The 27169-nt window shown below is 43.1% G+C and overlaps 2 protein-coding genes across 2 annotated transcripts in view; both read right to left on the reverse strand.

Annotated features, from left to right (window-relative positions):
• Nucleotides 1-1036: 1036 nt before the first annotated feature.
• etaa1a (ETAA1 activator of ATR kinase a) lies at nucleotides 1037-5539 on the reverse strand. The gene is made up of 6 exons (XM_084006295.1): nucleotides 5242-5539; nucleotides 4428-4559; nucleotides 4250-4323; nucleotides 3577-3689; nucleotides 1932-3274; nucleotides 1037-1839 (listed from the first exon to the last, which is right to left on the reverse strand). The coding sequence occupies exons 1-6, from the start codon at nucleotides 5405-5407 to the stop codon at nucleotides 1739-1741; spliced, it is 1929 nt and encodes a 642-aa protein (XP_083862421.1). The 5' UTR covers nucleotides 5408-5539; the 3' UTR covers nucleotides 1037-1738.
• An 11390-nt stretch (nucleotides 5540-16929) lies between these two features.
• Nucleotides 16930-27169, reverse strand: part of meis1a (Meis homeobox 1 a) — a 29823-nt gene continuing 19583 nt past the window's right edge. The window contains exons 10-13 of the mRNA XM_084005983.1: nucleotides 23325-23383; nucleotides 20871-20960; nucleotides 19806-19920; nucleotides 16930-17708 (exon numbers count right to left, since the gene is read on the reverse strand). Coding sequence (XP_083862109.1) covers nucleotides 19868-19920; nucleotides 20871-20960; nucleotides 23325-23383 — 202 coding nt within the window. The 3' untranslated portion in view covers nucleotides 16930-17708; nucleotides 19806-19867. The remainder of the gene's footprint in view (nucleotides 17709-19805; nucleotides 19921-20870; nucleotides 20961-23324; nucleotides 23384-27169) is intronic.

The raw sequence follows: 27169 nt of genomic DNA on the forward strand, positions 1-27169 counted from the left end.
ACTGATAACATGGCATTTTAAATTTTTTTTTTTTTTAAAAAGACAAACTAAATTGACTGAATATTTTCAAAATAAAGACAGTATTTATTAACCCCACACTTTGTCAATGTTGTCTTGCCCTCTTCATGCTATTTACCAATTTATTTATTTTATCATACAAATGTAATTTTATTTTATTGAATGTATTAGTATTTATTCAAGTAGAAGATACATATCTTAACATCAGAATTACAGATTTAAATGTTCTTAATTTGTTGTTTTTTTTAAATGCAGTGGGGAATCTTCCAGACCAACAAAGTTAATCTAAAAAAATCTGAACAAATGAGATGTTTCTCTCTCCTAACACACCTCTCAGACATTCTGGACTTTATAATTAAAACAGAAAAACGACGTCTATGCTTTGGCAAAGAGAGATTTCCTTTACAGATGGAGTGAAGGGAATCCCGTTGGGCACAAAGGCAGCGTGATGAAACGGAGGCAGATTACATCAGTGCGCCTGTGATTTTGCAGAGCAGCGTACACTGGACTACAGTTACACACCTGTGCTGATAACGAGGCTCGGTTTACCTGCCGGGACGACTTATCGGCTGCATCAGACAGCTGCCAGACTGCTAATGAAGAGAGCCAGCACGGTGACCTCCAGTGACCTCCACGGTTAAATCAGCTTCACCAACTACAACAATAGGATCAGGAACAAATATATATATATATATATATATATATATATATATATATATAAATGGATTGATAGATCAAGGTTACATGAACAATATTTGCTACCGATTATAAGCAATGAAAAGAATGAAAAGGGTACATACTGTCTTCTTATTCTTGTCTATTAAACCTTTTTTTTTTAAAGATTACAAATGTATAATATAAAAGGGATTATTGATTCCAGTGGTAATCAATAAAGTTTAATTCTTCTCCTCGTCACACCTTCTGTACATGAACGTGACCATGTGGAGCTCACAGAAGCACAAAAACAAAGCTGATCTCCGGCTCTTCACTGTGCAGATCGAACACCAACAACCGGATGGACGACGTCAGCAATTCAAGTTTTTATTGATAAAACACCTTCCGATCAGTTAAAGTGCTTCACAGAAAGTCAAGTGAGAAAACTAAAGAAAACAGACGCTGAAGTGTTCATGATCACATAAACAAGCTCAATCTGACCGTCAGGATACAAACATGGATTTGCGTTCTTACCACGACTGAGATGACAAGCTCGATACCACTCTCCTAGCCTAGCTTAGCATAAAGACTGGAAGCGGGGGGAAACTGTTAGCGTCGACTTAGAGGTGGATTTTTCTATTTCGGAAGGAGCCTTGCTGGCTGTTTCCCCCTCGTTTCTAGTCGTTATGCTAAGCTAGGCTAACCACGTCCTGACTCCAGCTCCCCACACACTCTCTCTCTCTCTCTCTCTCTCTCTCACTCTCTCTCTCTCTCTCTCTCTCTCTCTCTCTCTGAAGGAAAGCAAATAAACATATTTCTCCAAAGTGTTGAACTGTTCCTTTAAAAGACACAAAAACATGGTTTGATTTAAAAAAAAAAAAAAAAAACGTTTAAAAAGTCTGAAAGATCAGAAACACGACATAAACATCAAATTACAGTTAAATTTTTACAAGGACGAGAGACATCAGAAATGTGTTAACAGCTAACAGCTAACGGCTAACAGCGCTGCTGGGCAGGCGAGGAGGGAGCATGATGTCGGCGTGAGGCCGGCGGTCTCCGGCGGGCGTCAGGTGGGAGCTCGGAGGTTTCCGGCGGCCTGCAGCCTCTGTCTTCGTTTCTCCATCGCCTGCTGCTTCTTCAGCTCGATCTCCGCTGCTGAACATTTACCTGCACAAGGAGTGTTGACAGAGATCTTCCTGATTTTCCTGAACCTGCCGTTTGTGTCACATTAAAGAGCCACCTGATTGGTCTGGTCTTACCTTTGCTTGTCGCCGTAGAAACGGGGTTGTTTGGCATCTTGAAGGTGAACTGGTCTTTGCTGCAGCTCCCCCGCGGTGCCGGCGGGGCCCAGCTGGACCACGTCGGTCCGCTTGAGGAAGTGTTTTTCGCCACCGTGGCGTTAGAGACGAGACCCCCACCGGTCCACGGACGGCCAGCTGGTCTTCCCGGAGCACATGGAAGACCTGGTTTGTTGGGGGCCAACAGTTGCCGAGCGGCCGGTGGCGGGGACGCTCTCTGGTTTGACCCGTGACCTCCAGGAAGCGTCCGTTGGGCGGAAACAACGTCCCCGCTCTGGATCTGATTCTCCAGGTCTTCGCACATTTCACACAGCAGGTCGTCGTCGACGGCATCGTCCCAAACCGGGTCGGACGAGAAGAACGAGGACAGGTCGCCATCCAGGAGGCCGGAGACGGCAGGCGCCGCGCCGCGGGAGGAGACCGCCGCGGATGGCATCGGAAAGTGCTGAGTCGTTTTCGTGGCTGAAGCAGTCGATGCAGTCGTGGTGAATTTGGCGACTGAAATCGGATCCGACGTCACCACGTTTGACGTTTTCCAGGTTTTCTGAGATCCCGATGCAACGGAGATCCCGTTACCGGATGAGAACCGGTCTTGCCGAGTGTCCTCGTTTGCCGTTTTGGAAATGTAATCCACCTTCGGGTTTGTCTGGATTCTTTTGAAGGAGAAATTAGGATTAGACTCCAGTTTGAAAGTTGTCCGTCGCCTCACGTTGGTCAGAGCTGGTTGGACTTCTGCCTTCGCTGGCGTTTCACATCTAATCTGGCCGGCTGCTTTCTGGGTCGACGAGTGTTTCGGAGCGGCGAAGGCCTGAGGATTCTGTGTCATCTCCAACACCAAAGAGTCGTTCAGCAGGTCATCGTCGTCCCAGTCGTCCGCAAACTCGTCAACAAGCTCGTCTTTAGCCGAGGAGCCTTTGGCGTGGGTCGCGGTAACGCCAGACGTGGGACCGTGTGAGGAATCGGCCGGTTTCCCAGAAGCCTCTCTGGAAGACGGCTGAGCCAACGACCCCTGACTTAGGTTTCCGCTGAACCGTTGGGTCGGTCCATCGAAGAGAAAATCCAAATCGTCCTCCATGAGGTGATCCAGGCGGAGCTGCTCGTCGGTCCCGGCCGCCGTCCGCTTCACGGCTGGTCGACAGTTTCCCGGAGACGAGAATGAAAAGTCGTTCCCCGGATCCAAGGCGTCCTCAGACAGGAGCTCCGGACTCTGCTGGTGCAGGTCCTCCACGTCTTCTTCGTCCTGACGGAACATGTTGAAGTCGAACTGTTTGGCCAGCTTCAGCAGGTCGTCCACGCCGTTTGGTCTGCAGGGAAAAAAACACGTTACACTGTAATAACCACCGAGATATTCTGGAAACACGTTTATAAAAAAACATCCTTAAGGTTTGAAAATGTCATCATGTGATTAACCTCATTTTGCTTCAAGGCAAACATCCTTAAACCAACATTTTAATTAATTCCTTTTTGAATATAGAGGCTGTTAAAACTGTCATGTATATCTTTTATCTTACATTATTATTAATATTTACTGGCTTCTGTATATTCTATCGTCTATATTCTATCATCTTATTGACCCTCAAGTGAGCCTATCGACCTCTGAACCCACCTTGGGGATTTCTTCTTGGGCTTGGGAGCTCGAACGTCTGGCGTGCAGGGAATGGCGGCGCTGTCTCCGATCCACTGCTGTAACGTCGGCTCGGCCACCTTCGGCCTGCCATGCTTCAGAGAGACGAGAAAAACACTGAAACCAGGGTTCCTCCACCATTAAGGCCATCAAGCACTCTTCAAGCATTTCCAGGTGCATTTCCATGCTTTTCCAGCCCCTTCCAGCTGTGGTAAACTCCATATTTGTACCAATCCAATGGTCAGTATTCAGTCTACTTATTATGTCACTTGTTCATCACATTAAATGAGATGTTATTGTCCTCTAAACAACCAACATGATGTTTGGAGACAGCTTTTTACAGAAGGACCACAAATGAAAGGAAAACTAATTCCACTAACAGATCCACAGAAATATAATCACCAACTATTTTCATCATCTGTTCATCATCAAAAGTCATTTTTCATAAAGAAATGTCAGAAAATGCTGTTTTCAGTCCCTCAAATATGGAGATCTTCTTTTCTCTGTTCTATCATAGATGTCATCACATACAACACACATTTCAAGACCTTTAGTCTAAATCCAAGACCTTTTCAAACCTTGAAAACACCACACTAAAATTCAAGTGTTTTCAAGGTTTTCCAGGACCCGTAGGAACCCTGTGAAACCTACTGACCTTGGGAGCGATCCTGTTAACGATCTCTGAGATGTCCACGACGACAGGATGCTTGTGTTTCTTGCCTCTTTTACCTGAAAAGGAAAACAGAAGTCACAGCTCAGCTCGAGATCCAGCTGTTTTTCCGGTCCATATTGGAAAGATCAACCTTTTATTGGGAAGGCTTGAAGGTTTATACCGAGTCTGTTGGGCGACGGGGAGGTGGCGTCCCAGATGATGTCCTGCTGAAAGTCCGAGTCGTTGTTTGGAGACTCTGCACTGAAGACGCCGCCACCTCTGGACCTCGGGATCCTGGTCGGGGTCTTAAAATCTGGAGGAGGAGGAGAAACGCGAATCAGAAAACAGATTCACAAATATTTGCTACTCAGGTCTACTTGACTTCAGTTAACTCAACGGGAGGTCAAAGGTCAAGGTCTGGAGTTGGTATCAATATTCAGTAGAGGCACACGCTGTACCTTTCTAAATTCTGAATTCTATATATATAATAATAATATATCATAATTTTGTTAATTAACCATAACATGTATGTGCAGTTTTGTGTTCTGGTTCAACGGTTAAAAAGTCTGAAAGTTGAATACAGTTCTGTTAACAGGGATAATGTTCACACATGTTGTCTACTGACGGACTGTTGGCATCTCTATGTAAATTCGTCGTACATATAACCCACTTTGTTAGTCCGGTTGAGTTGAAATCGCACAGAAACGAGACAAACAATCACAATTATTATATATTTCTATAGTCATGGCTGCTGTGTGGTGAGTGTGTTATATGCCGAATTAACATCAGAAAATACTTCTTTAGCAGGCGTTAAAAATATACAAAAATATGTGTATATTTATATCGCGTGTACAAGAAGAACTAAAATGTCGAAATATTTCAATGTAGTTTGGTACACACACACACAAACGGGAGTTGTCGGGGCTTGTAACGTTAAGACTACAGCCAGGCAACACGTCTAATACCGCTGAACGAACAGAAACACGGTTCCTGACCCGGCTGCTGGCTCTTTGGAGAGTCGACCTCCGTCTGCTGGGTCTGCCTGAAACTTCGGCTCAGTCGGTTCGGTTTCGACGGGCCCGACTGTTGCTGCGGCCGCGGGGAGCCTGTCAGAGCGAGCGGAGGGTCAACCTTCCTGCGGACCGGCCTCATGGCCGCCATCACCGGCCGTCACCGGACGATCGGTCGACGGTCTGCCGGTCGCCCAACGAGGAAATTGTACTTTTGTTATCTTTAAAAGTTTATTTTGTTATGGATTCGGCCCGTCGGCGGCGTTTTCGAACGTCCCGCCATCTTGTTATTCCCAGGGTTCCTTTCGCCGAGGGTGCGTTCACGAGCAACAAAGCGGCTCGGAAAAAGGCGCGTCGCATAAAACAAGTCTGAGCAGCGGTGAGAAGTAACGGAATACTTTCTTTCTGTACTTTAATAGAATTCTAGAATAGAAGAATAAAATAGAATATATCCATATTGTCATTGTTAGGACAATGAAACACCGTTAGCAGCACTCAGTTTGGGCAATAAACAGAAATATACAACATATACAAGCATATTAAGATACACATATATAAACATATCTTTTTTTAAACACTTAAAAAAATATAAAATACTTTAGTCCAATCTGAAAATATAATTTTCAGATATCTGTACTTTACTTGAGTATTAATTTTTCTGACAACTTTTTCCTTTTCCTCCCTCCTGGTCTCATGGTCCATTACAATCATCACGACTCAACATGAAAGAGTCAGAGCTGCAGTCAATCTCAGAGACATTAGACATCAGATAAACATGTGTGAGTGCAGCTGCAGGCCGAGGCCATCCAGCAGCAGCAGCAGCAGCAGCAGCAGCAGCAGGGGTTGTTTGTGAAGCTGTCAGCAGCAGCAGCAGCTCTCCTCCTCCTCCTCCTCCTCCTCCTCCTCCTCCTCCTCCACTGACGTTCCCCCAGAGGAAAGATTAGCGCATCACATCCTGCTGGGCTGACAGTATATATACGCTCTGTGATGTGAGCAGACTGATGCTGCTGCTCACTTCAACATTTTAGATTAATGCTCCGTGTAAAAAAAGACATTCAAAGTGACTGATTCACAACAGATGATGGTGGCGGCAACCCGAGTCCACAAATGACATCTTCATTTTTCTATGTGTCAAAGACAATAGAGTCATGAACAGGCAGCAACCTAGTCTATGAGAAAATGGTCCTACTTCTTTCTGCTGGCCACCAGGGGGCGACTCCTCTCTGGTTGTATAGAAGTCTATGAGAAAATGGTCCTACTTCTCTCTGCTGGCCACCAGGGGGCGACTCCTCTCTGGTTGTATAGAAGTCTATGAGAAAATGGTCCTACTTCTCTCTGCTGGCCACCAGGGGGCGACTCCTCTCTGCTTGTATAGAAGTCTATGAGAAAATGGTCCTACTTCTCTCTGCTGGCCACCAGGGGGCGACTCCTCTCTGGTTGTATAGAAGTCTATGAGAAAATGGTCCTACTTCTCTCTTGATGTATTATCTCAGTAAACATTGTAAACATGAGTTTATGGTCTCAATCTCTAGTTTCAAGTCTTCTTCAATCCAGCATGATGTTCATTTAGTACATTATGGTCCATTTAGAGTCCACCAGACCAGAAAGCAGGGGATGCTTTAGGGGGCGGGGCTTACCTGCTGATTGACAGGTCCATTTAGAGTCCAACAAACCCAGGAAGCAGGGGATGCTTTAGGGGGCGGGGCTTACCTGCTGATTGACAGGTCCATTTAGAGTCCAACAAACCCAGGAAGCAGGGGATGCTTTAGGGGGCGGGGCTTACCTGCTGATTGACAGGTCCATTTAGAGTCCAACAGACCAGGAAGCAGGGGATGCTTTAGGGGGCGGGGCTTACCTGCTGATTGACAGGTCGTTTCATGCTACCAATGCTAGTTAGCTACTAAGATGACTTTAACACTTAGCTGTAAAGTTGACCTTGAATTATGAAGCTAACTTTGTTAGCAGCTTCACACCAGAATCCAGAAGGATCCAGATCCAGTAAGGTTGCTACTCTGCTGCCTCTGTTCGTCAGATCCACCCGTTGCTCCTCCACAGTCCAAATATGGTCACTTCCCTTCACTGGTTGCAAAAATAAAATCCAAGATTGCCATTCAACACTTTAGCTAAAATCGTTTTTTCGGTCGTTAGCATCCAAAATAAGTTATGTCCAAAAAAAAGTACAGTGTACAAACTTCCCAATAGTACTATAATAATACATTTAATACATTGGTGTTTAAAACTGTTGCTTTACATCCAGTACACGATCGAGCTCCTGAAGCCGGAGATAAACTTGCTTTTGACTACGCGTTTGAGTCCGACTCGTCCTCCAGTTTAACGCTCAACCCAAAGTGACCTGATCGAAGAACCCACCAGGGCCGAGTCCAACATCTACATTTCAATTTTCTCTTGCGATGAAGGCAATCAATCAGAAACAATCCGCCCGAAAAGAAAAAAAAGTGCAGCTCTGTTTCCGACTCTACTGACCGAGTTGAAATCTGAGTGATTGAGTGTTCCGGCAGCCAAACCCAGATACCCACGAACAGATATATATACGTATGTATGGTATACCCCGCTGCTCTAAAAGAAAACACACAGGAAGGAATCTGTGGCAGAGCTGTCAGGAAGGAAAGAGGCGAAGCTACCTGGTTTTTACATTACAGTGCCCCCCCCCCCCCCCCCTGGCAGACATTGTCCGTCTTTTGAAATGCGATCCGGGGTACGCCAGCGGAGGCTCATTAGAAAAAAAAAGGCCTGAACGCTTTCAGGGCGGCGGATCAGAGGCCAGTGTCAGATATGCAGCTCTCTAATCTCACCAATCTATCACCGTCTGCTTAGAAGTGCCAGAGAGCCTCCGGGGTTCAAACCGCAGCACCGACGCTCGTCTGCTAACGTAACATGCAGCTACTGGACGAGGCCTCGGACGCTGGAAATGTTCTGCAAAGATAGATTCAGATGTTGCTAGATTCTGATTGGTGCCCAGAAGTATGTGACATCACCGAGCCACGCCCGCGTCAAAGCAGAGAAGAAGAAGAAGAAGAAGAAGAAGAAGAAGAAGAAGGAGAAAAGACATTTCAGGAATCAAACCGATAAAAGCCATCGCTCGTAGTCAGTAAGTCAAATTATCGGATGGAAAATTTTAATGGCCCTTAAAGAGACAGTTCACCCCCCGAATAAATAACAGACGTATTTCCATAATGAAAATATAATATAATGTTATATATACCAGTAGAATTTAACTTATAGCACAGTGTTGTTTTACAGCGTGGTTCTAGTACTTTAACAAAAAGTGTTTCTGAATAGAATCACCTACTCAACCTTTAAGTAAAGTGCTTGAAATCCTCGTAACATACTGATAGAAATGAATGCATTAAATTACATTAAATGTATTTTAAAATGTCGTCTGTGGCAGGTCGGTAAAAACCTGATTGTTAGGCGTTCTGGGGGCGGGGCTTTGAACAGAGTCTGAACGAAGGGGGGGGAGACTTTTGTGGTTTCTGTGATGCGTTCAAAGTCAAAATCTCTGTGTTGACCTATTCTACCTTTAAGTAGAGGATCTGGAAGTGTTAACATCTGATGAGTGTACACTACAGTAGTAAAACAGCAACATCGAGCTAATCACCTCCATTCAGCTGACTGACTCTGTTTTTCTTCGTCTTTGTTTCAGTTTGTTTTGTTCCTAATGGACACAAAAGGAGGAACAATTTAGTGTCTGTAATTTATTTCCCTTTGAATCTGCTGGAAAAGAATGTGCTTTGAGGCTTTTATAAGTATATTTTCTTTCCTCAAATAGAGTTATTAAATAAAGACACCAGATGTGGCTCAGTTAAGAAGACATGGGTTGGGGGGTATTTTTAGCACATGTGAAGCCACAGCAAAGTGAAAACTGGTCTGCAGACTAAAGGGAAGTCTTCCCTTTGAGCTGCAGCCGACGAGCAGACGGAAACGGGCAACATTTCCCTCCATTGCAAAAAACATTAAAAAAAAAACACAAAATCTGGAGGAGGATCCCCGCGGAGAGTCCAGAGTACACAGTTTACAGCTCGCCGCACTTCAAGCCTGATGTTCCCCGAGCCTCCCTTCACATTTCCACTTCAACACCCACTTTAATGTGTTGCAAACGACTCCAGTTACCGTTTCATTACCGGCCTATAAACTCCACCATAAGTGGCTCCGTCACGTCCGTCTGAAAGACGGCCAAGATGTCCGCCCGCAAGTCAGCGGCCCGCCTCGCCCGCGCGGCGTGCGTGTTTTTGAGGGTTGGACTTAATGCTGCATTTATTGCCACCGACTGGCCCGCTGTAATTCATGTCAGATGGAGTCCTGGAGGTTTTGTACAGAGAAGAGGCTGGCCGAGGGGCTGGAAGGGAAAGCTTTTTAGGTTTAGGGTTCCTTCTTGGTCATAGTGATAAGAAGTGGACGTCGTCATGGTGACGTCACCCGACTACGGTTTTGAAGCATCGATCGTTTTCTTTGCTTTGCAACCAGTGGGAGGATTTGACCAAACCGTACAAAAACACACTAGCATCGATCAGCGAGAAGCATCACTTACGCAACTTTTGGGCATGACGTCTTTCTAATTACGTAACTTTTACAGTCATCCACATCTACGTTATAATATAATAACACAATTTTAAACTGACAAAAATCACAGTTATTAATTCCACAAATTCATACGGGATCAAAAACACATTCTTTGTCTCATTGCCGTTGACTACCGTACAAACTTTTTTGAATAAGACGTCGCCATGGTGACGTCGCCATGGTGACGTCACAAGTTACGGTTTTGAAGCATCAAGTTCGGGCATTTTGGCTGTCGCCCTCTTGGAATGCTTTGCAACCAGTGGAAGGATGTGACCATATTTGGACTGTGGAGGAGCGACGGGTGGATCCCCGAGCAGCGACCTCACTGGAACGGCTAGCTCCATGCACGGATGTAACGTTATCCTAGCTGATGCCTTTTTTTTATCAAGTTAGGTTGAGCACATCACGGCATAACGTCTTTCTAATTAACGTATTTACTTACGTACTTTACGTACTTTCTAATTTACGTAACTTTTACACTCATTAACAGCTACATTACAAATTTAGAAACGTGTAAAATAAAATGTTTAAATTGACAAACATCCCGCGTGTAAATCATACAGGATAAAAAAAGTTCTTTGTCTGATTGCCTTTGACTACTGTACGAACTTTTTCCAAAATAAGGTGGTCTACTGGAAAGGGGAGGGGCTTAGCCTCTCTCTCTCACATTGGCTTATAATTACAATCCATTTACGTTCCGTAGCTATGAGCACAAACTCAAAGGATTCATCCTCTGGGGATCATGACATTCATTTCAGTGTAAAAACAACCAAAGTTCTGATCCATCCGTCGGTTGAGCCAAAGCCCTCGTTCACACTGAAACCGTCATATCTCCCAAGTATAGCTCCGAACCCAGACCGTAGCGGTCTCCGAGGCCGACCGCCTTGTTGTGGTGAGATGTTGTCGAGTTTCACACGGAGCTGGATCGGGTTTTGGCCCGCGGAGGACCAGAGCCAGCTCGCTAATGGCTCCGAGATTAAACGGGGACGATGAAAAACAAGAAAGAAGAATGAAGCCAAAACGCGAAGAGGATCTTGAAAGCAGATTTTTTTTTTTTCACAAGCCAATTGCGTTTGGGTTTTTTTTTTTAATGCATTTGAACATTTTGTCTGTCTGTTTTCTCTCCAAATGTGAAAATACGCCCGCAGGAATGCTTTCATTGTGCTGAGCTGTCAGCATCTCAGAGTCCACTATCCGAGCCATGCAAACCAGACCAGGGCCCAAACCAGACCAGGGCCCAAACCAGACCAGGGCCCTCTCAGACTCCAGCCTTCCCGGGATGACGATACCAATCATCGGCCCACTCCGTTTCTGTTTCTCCCGGCGTACGGAGATTTGTTTTTTTTTAGATTTATGGACGAGCTTTACTGGACCGTTGGGAGCCGGCATGCAATCACAGCGCTGCTATGAAAAACCCCTCTGCCTCCGCCATTATGGGGCTTCGAGAACCTCCTGGATCCTCCAGCTGCACCTCTTTATGGACAAACCCGTGTCAAAGTTGAAGAGGTTGGAGGGAGAATACGCGAGGCCACGGGGGGAAGTTAAACCTTCATGGAAATTAACTTCTTGGTACTAAAGCTACGTGAAGTTCATTGAGAGGGTCGAGCTCAGCTTGGTTTAATCTGCTGCTCCTGGTTTTAAAGGAACAGTCCGACATTTTGTCTCCTTGAGATACGATCCGGTCTAACGGATGTTTAGTCACGAAATTTAAAATATCGTCATTCGTGTCACTCATACACGAAACGATGTCAACGCAAAGTCCATTAGGATGCAGGGCCGGCCCAAGCCTTTTGGGGGCCCCTAAGCTGAATTTGATTTGGGGCCCCCATCCCACCACAGAGTCACCTGTGCTTGACGATTATTGACACAAATGTCACATAATGTGACATTATAACTTGGTGTCCCTGGTGGCCAGGGGGCCCCAAGCAGCCGCTTAGTTCGCTTATGCCTCGGGCCGGCCCTGGACGCACGGATCAAACGCACCGGGTGAAGATAATCAGTGAGCTCATCGTGGAAGGTCGGGAGAGTGTTCCTAAAACTTAAAGCTTTTGTTTTAGCAAAGACTTTCGCAAAAAGATAAACTAAATAAACAAAATTAAACTAAATACACTTCCAGTTTGAAGTACAGCTGTTTGAAAGCGTCGCCGAGCAACACAGGCTGCGAAAAACAAGAGAATCTGCCTACGAATAAAAATGTACATTTGGTTGATTTGGGTGGAAATAAATGATTTTGCTGTCAGATAAGAAGATCAGTTTTCAGATTCAGGTTCACAGCTTTTTAACAAGAATATCTATATTTAATCTATTCAGTGCTATTAGTTTATTTTGCAGTGGTGAAGGAAGGCTTTTATTAGGGCCATTGTTTATTCCAAGAAAAGGAAAAAAATTCAGCAAACCTTCACATTTGAGCAGCTCTGAAACCATGAAAGTTAGTTGCTGATTAATTTAATAATTAATTCATTGTTTTCAGCTGCACTCGCTTTAACCAAACATCGTATTTCATAGAATCTTGGTATGTCTCATAAACTAACTGAAGCTGTCAGATAAACCGGAGAGAAAAGGAGTGCAAGTACATCACATTTTCACTGAAGCACAGTACTTGAGGAGTAAATGTACTTACATTTCAGCGCTATGTATCTGACAGAGATGATGCTGAAGAAGAAAAAAGAAAAAACATTATCTTGATTTGCTGTTGACTTAAAGAACAAAACATCATTTTTCTACCATGAAAGCTTTTAAAAGTTGATTGTGAGGATATTTATGATTATCCTAATAATAAAAATTCCCCACGATAAAACACGCGATAAAATCTACATATCTCATATCCCTATTTATGTGAATTCTCCTCCTCCTTCAGCTCAACTAATCTCTTTAAAAAGCCTCCTGGATCAGCTGGAAAATGCATCATCACAAATCTGAAAACAGCTGTTTTTCTTCTTAGAGATACGTAGTTCTCACATGATCTTATATATAGGATATGAAGCTACAAAACAGGATATAACGGAAATAAAAACACCAACAGAAAAAAATGCAACATATAACGCAGCAGTAATAATCAAATTTATATATATATATATATATATATATATACACGCACAATGTGTACTTTTACTTTAATACTTCAGCTACATTTTGCTGCTAATACTATAATATATAATATATACTAGTACTTTAATTAACCACTGATTGACCCTCAGAAAATAGCCTGTTTAGACTCCGCCCCCCCTGCTAACGAGCTACGCTAATTGAAGTGACTCCGATGGCTCTCATTAACCTGATTGATGCACTCTTTCCTCACAGCTACAGATCACACGTCACCGCGAGTCGTTAGTGCTTCCTGCGAGCGGAGAAATGAATCTGACCTGAGACCTTCAGACGGAAAAAACATGTACTTCAAGTATGACGAGTAAAAATACTCGTATTCATCTCAGTGCGTCTGGATTTTTCTTATTCTTCTCTTTTTAATGTAAAATCTGACAAACCTAAAGCTAATATACATTTCTGGCATTTCACTTGTTTAATTATTTAATCTTTTTATAGTTATGTTTATGTTATGTCATCAGCCTTTATTTTCAGTATTCTTATTTTTTAATATTTGTTTATCATTATTTATCTTAAATAATCTTTATATTTTATTTATATATAGATAGTTTATTTATTATTCTCTATTTTATTAAGAAAAGATATATACACACACACACACACACACACATAATTTTTTTTATTGAAGTTTAAGTTTTTTAATGTTATTATTTTCTTAATTATTTGGAAAAAAGCTACAAACCAAGGCGGAAGAATAAAACACTATAACTCTTCTTCTAGATGTGCTAAAATACTAACTATACTACTACTACTACTACTACTACTACTACTACTACTACTACTACTACTACTCCTACTACTACTACTACTACTACTACTAACACCCAGCAGACGATCTGCATGTTCAGGTGAACAGATGACGATTGTCTTTAATAAACTAGTTCAACTTCCTGTCCACCAGGCCGCAGAGTCCCATCAAGGTAAACTGACCCCCCCCCCCCCCCCCTCCTCCCCCCCCCTCCCCCCCCCCACCTTAGCTCCTCCACTTCCTCTCTCAAGGTAACCATGATCCTCCTCTCCCCTCGTCCCTGGATCCGCTGTCCGACACTGAATACTTTCCCCTTTTGCCCCCGCACACGGGGAAACACATTTAATCCCTCCCGAAGCAAGCATTTAATTAAAGGCAATAAATTATCCAACTTCTCGAGGATCCCACAGATCTGGAGGGCGAACGGAGGAGGGGGAGGAGGGGGAGGAGGAGGAGGGGGAGGAGGAGGAGGCGAGCTCATGGTGGAGTATTGATGGAGCGGTGGGGTCACGGGTCCAGACCTGGAGGAGGGCAGATTAATGTCTCTCTGGATTCCAGGTCTGCTCAACTCCACGTTTTTGTACTCGAGTCCAAATTAGGAGTCAGGCTTGTTTAGATAAACCTCGTTAGCTCTGTGAGTCGGGGGGGGGGTCAACTCCTGGCCAGACCTCCTCTGGACGATTCATCACCATGCCAACATCTCTGCTGCATTCTTTCCTGCTGAGAGAACGCAAACATGGACGATTATTGCAGGAATAAAACACAACGTAAACTCAAATCAAGTAAACTAGATCTTCACTAGATGCGCCATTTAAACGACATGAACACTGAACGCCGACAAACAAATGTATATTAGTTGAATAAACACATTACGTTTATGTAAAAGTTACCTTTCGTTTTATACGCCGTACTTGGTTTATGTATAAATTCAAATCCGACAAAGTTATTTAATTTATTCACACTGACTCAACGTGACTGAAAATTAAAAAAATGACCCTTTACATCAAATTTATGGAATGAAATATAGATGGAAAATTGATGTTAAGTCAACATTTCTGGTTATAATTATTTTTTAGATTTGTTTATTAATTTTTTAGAGTGTAGCTGTTGTTATGAAGTGACTCGTTAGTCGAGATTTAATTGATTCTGGATGAAAGTTTACATTTACATTTTTTTTATTTTTGAGAAGTGGACGTAGTCATGGTGACGTCACCTGTTGGTTTGTGGACTACGGTTTTGAAGCCTCGAGTTTGGCATTTTGGCCGTCGCCATCTTGTTTTTATTTGCAACCAGTGAAAGGAAGTGACCATATTTGGACTGTGGAGGAGGGACGGGTGGATTTGATGATCACAAGGGGCAGAGCGGCACCCTTATTGGATCTGGATCCATCTGGATTCTGGTGTGAAGCTAACTGCATTGGTAGCGTGGTAGCGACCTGTCAATCAGCAGGTAAGCCCCGCCCCCTAAAGCATCCCCGACTTTCTGGGGGGAATATTCTAATGAGCCTCATGTGACACCAATCACCGTATTACTCTAAATAAATTCATTATCAGTAGGAAAACCATGACCTTTGACCCCGTTACAAAAGTCAAGGGTTTGGAAAATATTCCCATTAAAATGTTCTCCTTCGGTGCATTTTTTTTGTTTGGTTATTATTTTCTAATAACCGTAAATAAAATGAACCTTGCCTGCACACGTTGCATTCACTGCCCGGCGTGATCCGTGGGAATTTACAGCACACACCACAGCCTCCATGCAGTCACTTAAAAACTTGTGATGTTTTTTCCGTCGTGGTGTTGTTGTTTGTCACGCCGGCCAGAGAGACTCCCCTCACAGTTTCTCTCTTTTTCCTGATTCTCTGACAGCCGACGGGCTTAATCACACGTTTAAGCTTTTAAGAGAGCAGCGGAGATGAAGGCAGTTTCCAGAATCCCCTAAAGAGGGCAGTGAAACATGGGAGTTGGAGCTGCCGCCTGTCAGTCAGCTCAGAAGTGAAGCGGAGGGAGAAGAGGCTGTTTGCTTCACCTCTGCTTCAAAAATAATCTCCAGTTGGTTTTGAGAGAAAAAAAAACCCTAAAAACTTAAACAAGTTCTGCTTCCTGCAGCCGGCTGAATGTCTGCACTCTCTCCGACTCCCCCCCCCCCCCCAGCTCCAAATTAGTAATTGATTTCAAGAGGAAGATAAATGATCTCTTTTGTGTCCGCCAGCTTTGAAATGAGGTGTATCTAGGAAACTCCCAGCGGATTGGGAGAACACATCCATTGAGGGGGCCAACTGGAGCGTGAGGGGGGAACTAATCTCTCCATTTAAGAGTTTGGAGCAGATTTACGTAAAAAAAAGTTCTTCTCCTCCTCAGTTGAATTCCTGAGGAACTCGGACTCGAGACTAGAAACCACGACCACCCCCCCAAAAAACCCCACATCCACCGTCTCCTACAGTGTGTTGATTTGTGTGGATTTAACCGAGTTGCCATGTTGGCGTTCAGAAATGGAAAAAATCTACATTTGATAGTTTTAAAAGTTTGTTTTCTACTCCTGTCTGACATTAGCAGCAGCACAGAAGGAAATACTCAATTAGAAGTAAAAAAAGAACTAAAGGAAACAAGTATTAGCAGCTGAAGTATATGTACAATATATGTAGGTAAATATATAGCATATTAGCAGCTAATGTTTAAACAGCAAGTAAAGTAGCCTATGTATATTATATTAGCAGCTAAAGTATTAATAGCATATTAGCAGGTAAAGTATATATTAGCATCTAAAGTATTTATAGCATATTAGCAGCTAAAGTATATATATATATGTATATATAGCATGTTAGCAGCTAAAGTATATATATATATATATATATATATATATATGTATATATAGCATATTAGCAGCTAATGTGTGTATATATATATATATATATACAGTATATATAGCATGTTAGCAGCTAGCCCGACTGCAACAACAACAATCCTGCAACAAGCCAGTGTTTTTAGCATTTTCACTTAAAAAGACATGACAGAAGCACTTGAAACTTTCCAGGAAATGTCATAACAATTAAAAGTTACTTTCTGGGAAATTAGTGGAAAAGTTAAAAGACCCGTAAAAATAAAGCATTCCCCCCCCCCCAAAAAAAACCGCTACAGGATCTGTTTTATCTTAATAAGTATCTCGTCGAGTAAAAAGTAATACTTCCCCTTCCTCCCGTATGTATGATATACCGATGTGTGAACCTGTAAAGTGCTCGTTAGCCAAAACACTCCACAATGATGAAATACAAAAAAATAGCTTCACTTTTTTATTTTAGAACTTGAAAAAGGGTTTGTTTGTTTGTTTGTGGGGTTCGAGGGAAGATAGAAGTCTGAAAAAAGACAAACACACACTGAAAAGTGAAACATACAAGTCCTTTTTCTTTAAAACAGTATATTATGCAACAAAAAAAAATAAAAGTAAAGTAAAAGGCAGCAGCGGAGTCGTCGGTCCAGCTGCCGTCCGTCCCTCAGAGCTTCGGCGTTTAAGAAAAAAGGATTTAAAAAAAGAACGCCTCAGTAAAATACAGACATCAGCTTCATGTCGATATGAGTTCAACTGCTGGAGGAGAGGGAGGGAGGGGGGAGGGAGGGGGGAGGAAACTCTGCTGGTGTCAAAATGTCCACTCCAGGCCTCTGTAGTCCGGAGAGGAAACACGGAGGATAAACCACTTGGATGAGCACTCGGGGGGGAACATCGCAGGAAAGATCAGATCCAGAAACGCCACGTCGACGTTTGAAGAAAAAAAAAAGAAAACCCTCCCGAGTGTCATCAGTGAGGACACGCAGCTGTTTCTTATTCCTTCCAGGACCTCCATCTGTCCCCACAGGCTCTTTGTGTTCGACTCTGAGGCTGCGATGCGTCTCCGGTCGCCATGGAGACGGCAGCCGTTGGGTGTTTTCTTGTTTCCTCCTCCCTCATCAGGACCAGGTAGAAGCCCGGAGGAGGAGGGGGGTTCTCCACGTGGTCTGGAGGTCTGCGTGGACCTGCTGATGGGGGAGTCCTGCAGAAAACAGATGGTGGCGTGTCAACAGGAAGTAACAAGAAAAGCTGGAAAAAAGGAAATCAGAATCTCCTCATATTTTCATTCTGTTTAACAGCGAGAAATAAAACCTATTAAGTCACACCTGGATCAGGTTCATCGTGGCTTCCTCCATCTCTGTCATTTACTCCAGTGTTGTACTTAAATACAATTAAATACTTTATTTTGAGTGTACTTTATATTTCTGCTCCTCGGAGATAAAATCAACAAATGTTATGGATAAGCATAAAATCTTTATTGATTTTATGGTGAAATGCAACTTTAAAGTGCCGAACACAGTAAAGCATCAGTGATTATAATGCAACCTGAATATGAGTATTTTAACTTTTAGTACTTGAAGTATATATTAATGCTGATAGTTTTGTACTATCACTGCAGTAGGCAGTATTTCTACACTGTGATATTACTACTTTACTTAAAAGGTACGCTTTTTTCCTGCTTTAAATGCTGCTGTGACTCCGTTTAAGCAAACCTTTTTCCAGAAGAAGCAAATGGATGTGGAGTGGTAATTTCCTGGTGTGTGTGTGTGTGTGTGTGTGTGTGTGTGTGTGTGTGTGTGTGTGTGTGTGTGTGTCTGTGTGTGTGTGTGTGTGTGTCGGCTACATGCATGGTCGCCTCAGATCCCAGCTGACAGGTGTATTGTCCCCCCCCGAGAGCCCAATAATGGGGAAGGAAGAAAACGCTTCTCCTGAAGACCCTTTAATTGTTTTGGGTCCGAGTGATGTTCCCCTCCCCCCCCTTCCTCCCCCATCTCTACACTTCCTTTCTACACATTAACATCCTCTTAATCTCCCCTCCCTCCCCCCTCCCTCCCCCGCTCCAGCTTAATAATGAAAACTGCTTACGGGGTAATTGGACTCCGTGTAATCAAATAAAGAGATGACAGCGTTTCTGCATCTCCCGCTAACGATCAGCTCGTTAGGCTGAACGTGGAGAGGATCTCAGAGGATTAATTGACCTTTAAATCGGATGGAAATGGCTTAAATTAGCGAGGAGGAGACTAAAAGGAAGGGGGGGGGGGGGGGGGGGGGGACCGAGATGTTTGGATGTCTTGTTTTCTGCCATTAAGTCTATGTGCTGTTGTAGTTCTTTAAGTTCCTTTAAAAAAGCTGCGTACTACAATACCAGCTAACTCAAAGCTAACAGCGCTAAACGCAGGGCAGGCCTAAACCTTTTGGGGGCTCGAAGCTGAATTTGAGTTGGGGGCCCCCCCTCCCTCCACCTGTGGTTGACAATTATTAACGTAATGTCACGCGATAATGTTACATTATAAATTGTATTAATTATGAGATATATCACGAATCACATATCCTGTGATATTTATCTGAGGGGCCTCATTCAGACATCATTACCCATTTTGTATGATTAAGGGGCCCTTTTTTAAATCAGAATTATCTTTCTTTTTTGCGTACAAACGTGTGTGGAGATTTTTCTTTTTCCTAAGCAGCCGCTTAGTTCCCTTATACCCTTGGCTAAGCTAGCGGCTAACGCGCTCTAAAAGCAGGCTACGTCAACAGAGTCGAGCTCTGATAACAACACACACAGAGAGGGAGAGCAACTTCTCTGCTCACAGAGCAGATCACTCCCGTTACATCTTTACACAGATAACAGTCGTTTGCTGCTACATTAATGCTCCGAGTGTCGTATTCTGGGACAAGAAGTCCTTAAGGTACTTGAACACATCAGTTCCGTGATGATTATTCTCGTCATCTGAGCTGGAGGCGGGGCTTACCTCCATATAGACAAACAACAATGAGTTACCCACTATTGCCTCCCAGATAAGCCGGGTAATTAAACGCCGTCTAGTCCGAGTTCATGACATCATCCAGAGGTGACTTTCACCGAGCTGTATTCACTGTCGCTAGCAAGAGACACATCAGCTGGTTTATTATCTACTAGCCTGTATGAAACCCAAAACAAACTATTTTCTTGTAATTTAATTGCAATAAACGCATCAAGATACCATTTTTTAAACGTTAGACTTCATCACAGATATCGCAAAGGAAGGATGGTGGCGTGGCCCTTTAAGAAAACAACAACCTGACTGGGGTTACTCACGGTGGTTTCCCGGGACACTGGGCGGGTCCTCGGACTGCAGGGTGGTGGTGGTGGTGGTGGTGCTACATGTAGTGCCACTGTCCCTCCACGCCCATGCCCACACCACCCATCGGACCTGCAGACAAACACAGGACAACGCTCAGATGGACCTCGTTAAAAACTTAACGTCGGATCATCTCAATCACAAGAGAGTGGGCTTTTTGGGAGGGAGGGGCAGGAGGTCAAACAGAGCTTTTCAGAGAGAGAGAGGAACTGGGACCAGATAAGGGGTCTTATAGGTCCTCTTTAAGTTCCAATACACGTATTCAAATACTGCACTTAAATATACATTTGAGGTACTTGTACATTACTTGAGTATTTCCATGCTACTTTATACCCCCTCTACTCATCTCAGAGGTAAATACTACTTACTACTATACTACTAAATACTTTTTTTTACTCCACTGTTTGTCTGAAAGCTTGTGAAAACCTTGTATCTCCACTTGTGACGAAGGATGAAATGTTTAATTCTCCGTCTTCTTCGGCTAAATAAATAATCGTCACAAAGCCGAAAACGTTTTTCTGAGCTCACGAAAAGTCGACTTTTTGGAGATACGTGGTTCCCACCGGACGGCGACACTTAGTTTAAACTAGTAAACTGTATTTAAAGAGGTTTAAAAAACATCTACAGGGGTAAAATTACAACGTACACATCAATGCAGCAGGAATATTAATCCAGAAAAACATCATATTAATATTAAAACACTGACAGGGAGCATTTTACTGCTTTAATATCTCCTACTTTAAGTAAATTTTGCTGATACAATTTCTACTTAAGTAAGGTTTTGAAAGCAGGTACTTGTCGTGGAGTATTTTTGACAGTGTGGTATTAGTACTCTTACTAAAGTACAACAATCTGAATACATCACACCAATACAAACGTCCGTTTATGTCATTTAAGCCTCATATTTGTGCTTAATGCTGATTTAATGCAGCACTTTAAAAATACTCTTAAATGTAAAAGACAAACAGTACAACACAAGGTGTGTGTGTGTGTGTGTGTGTGTGTGTGTGTGTGTGTGTTACCAGGTGGTCTGATTCCCATGTGTGTCTGTCCGTCCATAACGAAGCCTCCCATTGGCTGACCATCTGGTCCGTACGGTCCTGCATGGCTCACTGTGGACACGGGGGGGGGGGGGGGGATTACGTTTTTTTAATTATCTCGCTGTCCGCTGTCCCACAGTGATGACATCACTCTCACACTGTGTGTGTGTGTGGGGGGGGGGGTTGACAGCTGCTGTCCGTCACACCACCAAATATTTCCTCGTGGCGTATTTTCCCTGCAGCTGAATATCGAGCTGCTGCAGAGAATCAGGTCGGTTTCATGCACCTGATCTGTGACCTCTGACCTTTGGACCCACAGGGGCAGGTATAGAAAGAAAGGATGAAGACGGCCAGAAACTACAGGTGGTGTCAGATATATATTTATATCTGATACAGCCGGACATATCTTCCTCCTCTGAGCCGTAGAGCTCTCACTCACCATGAGGATCAATCCGCCGCTGAAAATAGTCCCCAATGAATGCTCTATTTCCTCCTGTTTGTTTGATTTAAAAAAAGCTGAGAGCCGCAGACAGGAAGTGAGGAAGTATTCAGAGGTTATGGGTCGTGTTTTACATTTATTTTATGTATTAAATATCTGCATAAAATTAAATCTCTCTAAACTTGTTTATGCTGTGGTTTGTTTTGCATCTGATCCTTGGAGGGCGGAGACGAGGAGGAGGGCGTTGCTCATTAATCAGTGATGAGATGACTTGAAATAAAATGTATTCACCCCCCCCCCCCCAAATTAGCTCCATAAGGTTTCCTCTTTTATCGTTTGTTTTTCTCTCTCCGATCTACATGGTGACATTCCCAGCATTCAGGTCTTTTAATAGTTTCTCATCTTTTGTGTGGAAGTCAGCTGTGAAGGTAAATGCTAACAAAGCTGCGGGGGAGGGGGGGCAAGAGGCTAGCGGCACTTTACCCTCCCGCTTTAGCCGGGGCTCCTATTTGTTTTAATCCCGGGTTAAAATGTTCAATGGAGTGGTCAGTCAAAGCGATTAGCGTCTTTGTCTGGAGCTAATCCCGCCGGGGGTTTAGAGGCCATTCAATCCCCGAGTTTAAGCTTCTCTGTTTCGCTTTAACACATCGAGGAGCCGAGAGAGCAAAACGACACAGCGGAGCCGGGGGGGCACAGGAGCCCGTTTACATGCTACTATTCCAGTTATGATGAGGGGCTTCGGAGGGTCCCGGTTCAGATCATGAAGACATAAAAAAACCCAACAACAACCTGCAGGAAGTTTGGATGAACCAAGTTTGACCAGTTTGAATTCATCCGTCTATGTGATGACATCACAGTGAATAAAGCCAGTTCGTTCCATAATACATGGCATCATAATTTCTTGAAATAAGTATCTATTCTAAACCAGAGGAGCCCCAATTACATATCATATAAAATTGTGTTGCTTATTAAACCGGACCAATAACAATGTGTAGTGCCGTGTATAAAAGTACTTTGCAATGATGTATGTATTTGTTCAGATTCATACATTTATAGAACATATTTTAATTATATGCATCACAATTTCACATATAACATTTAACAAACAGGAAGTTTGGGATCAAATAATTTCAGGGACCCCGTGCAGTAACTCTGCAGAGCCTCTAGGGGTCCCGGACCCCCGTTGAAGATCTCTGCTCTGAGTTTCATTCTACAAACAGTATAATAGTATTAGTGAAGTCTAATAGGCCTGTAGATCTGCAGAAATACTGGATTTATTCACAATATTTAGACACGGAAATGAAAAAGAACTAGATGGATAGATGATGACAGATGATGTGCTTCAGACCAACGTTTAATTACATTTTAATGTCAAAATTATGAATGATTCAGTTCAGCTTTAAGTCATAAACACTGCATACGAGGAAGGCTTCGTGCCACAGCAGGTCATCGGTTTTTTGTTTGTCTGCAGCAGCCAGAGATGTCAAAAGTACAAAAATACAGATGTACTCTACTCAAGTAGAAGTACACATACTTTTATTCTAGTAAAAGTGAAAAAGTACAGGCTCTGAAATTTAATCAAAGTATATCTCTATGAAGGACATTTCTACTGGATGTTTTTTTTAACGATGCTAATTGAATCTCTCGTCATATAAATAATATTTTCTTTTAAGCGATAATTCTCCTCAAATGTGTAGAAAGTACAGATATTTGTTTTTAAATGTAGGGAGTAAAAGTTAAAAATCTATCAAAAATAAATACTCAAGTAAAAGTAAATATACTGGAAAAATCTATTTGTACTTCGTTACTTCCTACATTTCAATATTTAAAAAATAACTCCATCTTTGGTTTGTAAAAAGCAACAAAACCAGGTCAAACGTGGGATTCAAACAGTTACCATGGTAACGTAGTTCCCCTACGCTATCCAGATATCAAAAATGTAAATAAATATAAATATGTGAATCCATGTAAGTATTGTTAAAAAGATCTGAACTCGCCTGCTCGGTTGGACTGGTCGATCATGGGCTGAACGATCCGCCGCCTCGCGTTGATGAACCTGAGAACCAGAGGAGAAGCAACATTCAACGACATTCAACGACATTCAACGACATTCAACGACATTCAACGACATTCAACGACATCAAACACCAAAACGTCCACGTCTGTTGCTACAGTGGGAAATGTAGCAGCTAACGTAGCCGCCGAAAGCTATGCTAAGTAATTTAAAGTTTTAAAAAACTGTGGTGAGTAAGAACGATGGCTAATCACATGGCTACGTTTTTTGTATAAATAAAAATGTGATTTAATTAGATAAAAAAAATGTGTTAATTAGATACAAATGTGTAAATTAGATAAAAAAGAGTAATTTGATTAAATTAAATGAGAATAAATTATTTATTTATTTATTATTTGGCGGGAAGCCTAAAATCGTGATTGCGATTTCTATTGGATTAATTGTGGGAATGCCGTGATGTGAATCTCTGAACGTCCGTCGTCACATTTCAGTTTAACGGCTAAAACAGTTCAGAGCTAACACGGTGTTGTGTTATTCCACAGATAACACTTTAAACACACGGCTTATTAATACAGTGGTGGTGGGGGGGGGGCGGCGGTGCATTCATACATGTCCTCTTCTAAGTACACTCTTGAAAGCCATCATCCTGGTATGCGTGACCTATGACCTGGCACCTTCTGTGACCCCCCCGCCGCCTCCCCTTCTGGAGCGCTCTGGTCTTCCTCAGCTTAAAGCCTTCTGAACCGCCTGTCGACCCCTCCTGACCCGCCCCGGAGTGAAAGCTCTGTGGTTCCCCACTTGATTTATGTCCCCTACAACCCCACCTCCCCACCTCCTCACCTCCCCACCTCCCCACCTCCGGGGAGGGATGGTTCCATTTCAACTTGTTTGGAAAAAAAAGAGGGAGGACAAGAGGGGGTTACACACAAAAAAGTGTGTGTGTGTGTGTGTGTGTGTGTGTGTGTGTGTGTGTGTGTTGGGGGGGCTGTTTCCTTTTCAGGAAAACAAAGGCCATAGCAGTCTTTTCAGGGAGTAAAAAAAAGGCAAGCAAGAGGAGGAGGAGGAGGAGGAGGAGGAGGGGAGGAGATACAGAGAGTATATCTGAGTCGGCTCACACACTGAATCTACTTTCACTGAAATATTCGCTGACGTATCTGGTGTAATACTGATGGCGTTTCCTCCCCATGAGCTGGTAACGGTTAAATAATTGGACTCAGAGGAAAACTTCCACATGATGCTTTAAAAAGTGAGCCTCTGTTGAAGAAACTTGTTGTCCGTGAGTCAGCGCAGAGACGTGAACTCACGCCGGGCTGAATCAGAAACGCATCGTAGCGGTCCGAGGTCTCCCCGAGCGCTACGACGATTTATTATTCACACGAGCCGGACTCCATCCAGAAAACCAGCGTTTTAAAAGTGATTTGCTCGTCATCTTGCAGACAGACCTAACAAAGCACGACCTCTGACTTTTTACAAATTGTCGTCATTATGTAGTTCATTCGGAATCATTTTTTTATCAGTTTATTGCAATTTAATTTTGGGTTCATCGAGCTTTAGTAAACCAGCCGATGTGCATCTTGCTATTCAGAGTGAATACAGCTTTTATTTTCTGAAATATCTCTTTTACTGTCTGAATCCACTTTTCTTCATACACCAGTTGGATCTCGTCTGTAGATCTGATTTTATTATTGCAGGAGCAAATAAATGACGTGTTTATTGCTCATATTTGGACGTTTGGTCCTAAAGTTTAGTGCTAAAGTGACCATCAAACATCACCCTCATGTCCAAACTAGAACAGAAGTGAATCTCTGGTCCCCCCCCTCCTCCAGCCCCTCGCCTCAGGTTGGAGGAGGAGGAGGAGGAGGAGGAGGAGGGTGTTTGCTCGTCTCCGTACAGTCAGACTACTCTGCTCAGGGTTTCAAACAAAGCTGCTACACAACCACAATCACCAAACACTAACACGCTAACACACTGCTTGTAAAACAGTCGTTAAGCCCCGCCCACCCTGGGTGTCATTCTCAGGTCAGTACGCCCCCCCCCCCCCTCCACAACGGGTGTGTTTAAATAAACCAGTCCAGCTGTTTGCCATGAAAATGCCATTTACACCAACTGCCTCCACCACACACACACACACACACACACACACACACACACACACCTCATAAATCAACAAACGCAAAGTTTGACATGAAAAAACAGTAAAACGTTAAAATCCTAACAAGACAAAAACTGACAGTTTGACCACCAACAATAATCATATTAATAATAAATACATTTAATTAACATTTAGTTTTCTTTAGACAGGTTTTTTTGTTTTGCCGGTAAACCAAAAATAACAAGTTCAATGTGATAAAAGGTGATGAGGAGGAAGAGTAATGACAGGATGCTGATAAGAGAGGAGGTGGAGAGGGAGCAGAGGAGGAGGAGAGAAGAGAAACAGAGGAAGAGGAGGAGATGAAACAGAAACAAGACTAAAGGAGGAGAGAAGGAGGCAACAGATGAAGGGAGGAGTGGAGGGGAGGAAGACATGGAGAATAAGGGGAGAGAGGAGGGGGAACAAGGAAGAAATGAAATGAAGGAAGGGAAGGAAACAAGGAGAGAGATGAAAAGAAGCCAGGGAATGCAACAAGGAGAGGAAATAAAAAAGGAAGGAAGGGAAGGAAACAAGGAGAGAGATGAAAAGAAGCCAAGGAATGCAACAAGGAGAGGAAATAAAAAAGGAAGGAAGGGAAGGAAACAAGGAGAGGAAGCAAGGAGAAAACAGGAAGAAAGGAGAGGAAATGAAAGGAAACAAGAAGAGAGCTGAGAAGAAGTAAGGGAATGGAGAGGAAACAAGGAGAGGATATACTGTGTATGAGGAAGCAAGGGAAGGAAACAGGGAGGAGAAAGGAAGAAAGGAGAGGAGAGGAACACATTTAATGAAAAATAGAGAGTAGAAGATTAATGTGAGGAGAAGACTTCATCTGACACACACACACACACACACACACACACACACACACACACACACACACACACACACACACAAAAGCTACGTTTACAGCCTCTCCGTCTCTGCTCGTTCACTCCGAAATGTGCCGAATCAGGGAAAAATACTGCAAGCTGCTCCGGAGGCGTTGCCACGGCAACAGCCAAATATTCAGGAGGGCAGCGGGTCTGACTAATGGTCTTCAGAGGCTCCAGTGTATCACCTCACAACCTGCTGTTTAACGAGTCCGAAAGGTGTTTCCACTCACAGCCTGAAGAGACGTGAAATATTCACGCTCTGATTCTTGTGTTTCTGTTTTCATATTTGTAAAACCAGAGAGATGAAAAATAAAATCTATAAAACCTGCGTACGTTTTTAATGACGTTGTGAGATCGAAGCAGCAGCGAGGTTGGGCTGGATTTCTCCTCCTGACCAGCAGCTGTTTAAAAACTGAAACGCGATGCTTGTTTTGTCTGTAACTGTACGGTGATGGAGCCGCTTCGTCGGCCCGGCTGCTTTTAAAAATAATATATATAAGTTATATTTCATATATATACACATTTATATTTAACGCTGTAAGGTAGAAATTATATAAAATCATACCTATTCAATGATGCCATGATGTATATTTAAAAAAACTCTCTCCTGCTGCTTATAATTCACACAAATGTGAAAAAAGGTGTTTTGTCTCAGGTGTCAGATTGATTGGTCGACACAATTAAAAGGTTTGATTCCCTTGTCTGTGTACACGACGTACGTCATCAATCAAAGACCTCCGTTAAAATATTAAACCATATAGTCATTATGGGACATTATGGAGGCATTTTTCAATTATGTGACAAGGCAATCAGCAGGTAAGCCCC

This window comes from Eutrigla gurnardus, assembly GCF_963514095.1.
Source record: "Eutrigla gurnardus genome assembly, chromosome: 3".
Lineage (NCBI taxonomy): Eukaryota > Metazoa > Chordata > Actinopteri > Perciformes > Triglidae > Eutrigla > Eutrigla gurnardus.